Source organism: Alexandromys fortis, unplaced genomic scaffold (genome assembly GCF_014885135.2).
Source record: "Alexandromys fortis isolate MF-2015 unplaced genomic scaffold, M_Fortis_MF-2015_v1.1 scaffold_344, whole genome shotgun sequence".
Classification (NCBI taxonomy): domain Eukaryota; kingdom Metazoa; phylum Chordata; class Mammalia; order Rodentia; family Cricetidae; genus Alexandromys; species Alexandromys fortis.
The window spans coordinates 701,424-705,938 of record NW_026068226.1 but is presented as its reverse complement, the minus strand read 5'-3'; the positions used below and the strand labels follow the sequence as shown (position 1 = coordinate 705,938).

At 47.8% G+C, this 4,515-nt stretch overlaps 2 protein-coding genes across 2 annotated transcripts in view; both read right to left on the bottom strand.

The window, feature by feature from the left end:
- The window catches only part of LOC126493690 (retinol dehydrogenase 13-like), a 5,555-nt gene extending 5,313 nt beyond the window's left edge, over positions 1-242 (bottom strand). Inside the window, exon 1 of the mRNA XM_050130771.1 lies at positions 198-242. Coding sequence (XP_049986728.1) covers positions 198-242 — 45 coding nt within the window. The remainder of the gene's footprint in view (positions 1-197) is intronic.
- The window catches only part of Rdh13 (retinol dehydrogenase 13), a 26,177-nt gene that overhangs the window by 6,999 nt on the left and 14,663 nt on the right, over positions 1-4,515 (bottom strand). Inside the window, exons 4-6 of the mRNA XM_050130755.1 lie at positions 4,209-4,421; positions 2,991-3,092; positions 36-997 (exon numbers count right to left, since the gene is read on the bottom strand). Of these exons, the coding sequence (XP_049986712.1) occupies positions 753-997; positions 2,991-3,092; positions 4,209-4,421 (560 nt within the window). The 3' untranslated portion in view covers positions 36-752. The remainder of the gene's footprint in view (positions 1-35; positions 998-2,990; positions 3,093-4,208; positions 4,422-4,515) is intronic.

Below are 4,515 nucleotides of genomic sequence, written 5' to 3'. Positions count from 1 at the left end.
GTCCCATTCCTGGGCAGGTAGGCCTGGGCTGGTACCTGACTCAGGCATGGCAACGTGTCTTTAATCCCAGCAGGCAGATCTCTCTGGAGCAAGTTTCAGGAAAGCCAGAGTTACAGAGTAAGACTCTCCATTAAAAAATAATGATGATGATGATGAAAATAAAAAGACAGTTATCTGAGTGTAAGCCTGGTATCTGCGTCAAGCTCTTGCCTTGAGCTCCTGCCGCGGCTTCCCTCCTCCATGATGCACTATAACCTGTAAGCTAAAGTAAGCCCTTTTCCTCCCCAGTTGCTTTAGAAACAACAGCCAGCTCTCAGAAAGGAGGCAGAAGTGTGCAAAGGCCCACAAAGAACTATGACTGACTGGCCATTTTGTCTGATTACCCGCTCTTTAACAGAAGATCAATCAGTCACCACCACAGCTACCTTTAAACATTGCCCAAAACCATTCCCAAGAGAGACACCACCTGCCACCACCACACATACCCCTGTCAATGCTCAGCTGTGGTCCAACTAAATGTGGTTAGCCAACAAAAAAGGACCAACATTGCCATCTAAAGGAAGATGAGAGCATGGCAGCCAACAGCTATAGTCTTAAGATTCTGACAGTGCCAACACTGCCTCTAGAGGAAGATGAATGCATGGCAGCCAGCAACCATGGTCTTGAGAGTAACAATGCCAAAGGTGCCCCAGAGGATGAGGGCATGGCAGCCAGAGGCCTTGGTAATACAGTTCCATCTGGATCTTTGAAGGTTATCTGGGAAGGGAATGCCCCCTTCCAGAGGACCCATGAGCCATGTCCAAGCCCACCAAGTTAGCACTTTCAGCCCAAAGTCTCCGGGCTACTTCCTCATCTTCAGCCTCAGGAGACGGAGCCTTCTCTCTGAGTCCATCAAAGTACTTCCCAGAAACACTCTCCAGTTCCTCTGCCACTGCCAGGTACGTGCTGGGCTGGGCCGCCAGCTGGGGACTCTTGAACAGCAGCCAGAAGAAGGGCCCTACAATCAACCACAGAACATTCAGTCAAAAAAAGAAGGAAAGAAAGAGAGAAGAAAAGAAAATTCCCTGCTCTACTCCCCCAAAACCCCTAGGGATGGAACCTTCCCTGAAGCCCCACGGACGCACCTCCATGCCTTTGTCCTTGCAGTTCCCTCTACCTAAAGGTCCCTTCCCTGGCAACATTAAAAAAAAAAAAAAAAAACTCCAAACAGAGGGATGAGCACAAATCTGCCTCCTACAAGAAACCTCCCCAGGGTTTCCAGAAAAATGAAAACATATTTTTCCCTATTCTATCCTTGAAAATAATCTTTCTTCTCAGACAGGGACACATGTAGCCCAGGCTGGCCCTTAACTCACTATATAGCCAAAGATGATCTTAAACTTCTTATCCTCCTGCCTCCACCTCCCAAGTACTGGACAGCATATACCAACATGTTTGATTTTATGTGGTGCTGCAGATCAAACCCAGGGTTTTGTGACATGCTAGCCAAGCACTCTGTCCACTGAGCTACATCTCCAGCCCTCAATTTACTAAATATACTTCAAGGTACTCTTGGGTTAAAATTCTTGATATATGCCCACTATATGACTCTAAAGGATTATAAATACCAGTTACAATGTTCTATTGACTCAGACTACATTCTTCTCCTTTTATTTCTTCTCTCATACAATACATCCTAACCACAGTCTCCACTCCCTCCACCCCTCCCAGTACCCCCTCATTCCCTCCCCCAGATCCACTCCTCCTCCATTTCCTAACAGAAAAGTGCAGGTATTCCAGAGTTATCAACTGGACACTAAATAACAAGACGCAACAAGACTAGACACAAACCCTCACATCAAGGCTGGAGAAGGCAACTTAGTAGAAGGAAAAGGGTCCCAAGAGCAGGCAAAAGAGTCAGAGATACCCCCACTCCTATTGTTAGGAGTCATAAAAAAAAAAAAAAGCTAACAACTATAACATATATACAGAGGACCCAGCACAAAACCATACAGGTTCTGTGATTGCCAATCCAGTCTCTATGAGCCCTGCTTAGTTGATTCTATGAGCTGTGTTCTCAGAGTCCTCAACCCCTTTGGCTCCTACAATTCTTCCTCCCCCTCTTCTATGGGGTTTCCTGAACTCCAAGGGGAGAGATTTGATGGAGACCTCCAATTTCAGCTCTCTCCACCTAATGTTTGGCTATGGGTCAAACTACATTCTTGGTCAGGCACTGTGCAGTCAATCTATGGGCAATCTCCCCTCTTCTTCTCACTGACTATGAGGACAGTCCTATCATGGACCTCGCTATGCAGATAAGGAAACAGACTCAAAGCAACAAGCATGGTGATCTTAGAGTATCTGTGATCCCAGTACTCAGGAAGCAGAGGCAGGAGGAATGGAAGCTCATGGTTAAACTAGTCTACATATTAAGATGTTATAAAAACTGGGAAGTGTGTTTCCTGGGTAACTTAATTTTGAGTGAAGCTGAGGCTACCCTGTGTACAGCCTGACCCTAGAAATCAGCTCAAGGCTTATCCTGCAGGACAATTTTCTTATTCATCAGTGGGGCTGTAGCCTGCTTTCTGTTGATCTGAGGTCAGAACCACATAGAATTATGACTCATCTTCTACCTCAGGAAGACATGGGAAGGAGCAGAAAGAGGCACACACAGCACTCAGAAGGTGAAAGGGTCAGAAGTTTAAGACCAGTCTCACCCATATAATGAGCAAGTCCAGCCTACTCATTAAGGCCATGTTGAGGGGGAAAAAAGTCAGGTGTGATGGCACATTTATTTAATCCCAGCACGCCGAAGGCAGAGGCAAGCAGATCTCTGTGAGTTTGAGGCCAGCTTAGTCTACATAGCAAGTTCCAAGTCAGTCAGAGATACATAGTGAGACCCAGTCAGAGAGAGAATCAAAAAGAAATAAAGTAACCATCTCTGAGGGAAAGTCCTGGATCCCCAGCTAACAGGGCTCTGTGAGGGGATCCCAGGCTGGAAGGGGACTCACCAAGTGTGAAGCTGGAGAAGGCAGAGTTGTGCATGTCTGTATGTCTGCCCAGCTCTGTCCTGGCCACACCGGGGTGCAGAGCATTGACCGTCACACCTGTGCCTGGGAACAATAGAGACTGTCAGGTGGTAGGAAGATAGCTCAGCTGTTAAAGAGCTTGCCACACAGGAGGTCCTGAGTGTGATGCCCAGAACCCAGGTCAAAACACATGCCTGTGATGGTAATCCAGGCTTCTAATATCTAGTGAGTACTGGGAGGCAGATACAGGTAGATCCCCAGGGCTCACTGAAGCTAGCCTAGCCTAGGTGGTGAGCTCCAGGCCAAGGAGAAACACTGTTTCAAATAAAAAGCAACATGGATGGCAGCCAACATTGTCCACTGACTTACACACACACATACAGACCGCATGCATGCACACGTGCTCGTGCACTCATACAAACAGGCACACATAAAGACCAGGTTGGCCCCTTGCCGAGAAGGCTGCTGTAGCCACCACTAACTACACTCTGGGTCTTCGCTATCCTAGGCTGTTTCCCACACTTGAACCCACTTTATCCTCTGTGCTCTGAAGCCTCCATCTCAAGTTGTCTCCCCAGCACAGCAGCCCTGGAGGCATGAGAGACCCACATTCCTGGGCTCCACCACCCCCACCAGGGTCTGAAGCAGGGGACTAGAATGGGATCTAAGATGCTGCAGTTATGACTTTCTCCCAAGGGTGGCTGGCACTGCTGGCCACAGACAACTTTTGAGAAGCAAGAAGCCAGGGGAAGCTTCTTTATGTCTAACACTACATTCCTTCCATTGGAGTGGAAGGAACTGGGGAACCAACCAGGTGGATCCCTGAGTTCAACCCACTAGATGCCAGGAGCAACCTCTTACGAACCCAGTTGTGACAGGCATGTCTGCAAACATTGATGTGTTCCCTAGGGCCAAAACCACTCGCAGTGGACAACCACTGGCTTAGAACACCAGAGGCTTAGAAGGCTATCCAAGATAAGCATGTCTGATGAAGGCAGGCTGGTTGAGACCAAACAGCAATCATTACAACCACAATTTATTAGTGATGTCTGCCTCCAGCACTGGAAGGGGCCACAGCATGGTGGTACATGTGCCATCCATCCTTTTGTCTAAAGCTACTACGTGCCTTTCCACCAACCGCTCAGGGTTACAGAACTATTCCAGACGAGGAGGAAAGAGAAAAGATTGCCATGTGCACACCTTGCAGCCGGCGGCTCAGCTCCTTGGTGAAGAGGACAACAGCCAACTTGCTCTGGCAGTAGGCCGCCTTGGTGTCATACTTTTTCGTCTTCCAGTTCAAGTCGTCAAAGTCTATGTGCCCAGCAACATGAGCCAGGGAGGACAAGTTGATGATGCGCGAAGGGGCCGAGGCCTTCAGCTTGTCCAGCAGCAAGTTTGTCAACAGGAAGTGACCTAGATAAAGGATGACAAGAAAACACCATTTTCCCAAAATGGCTATTTTACTTTTTTAAAATATTTTTTATGTGTATGAGTGTTTTGTCTGCAT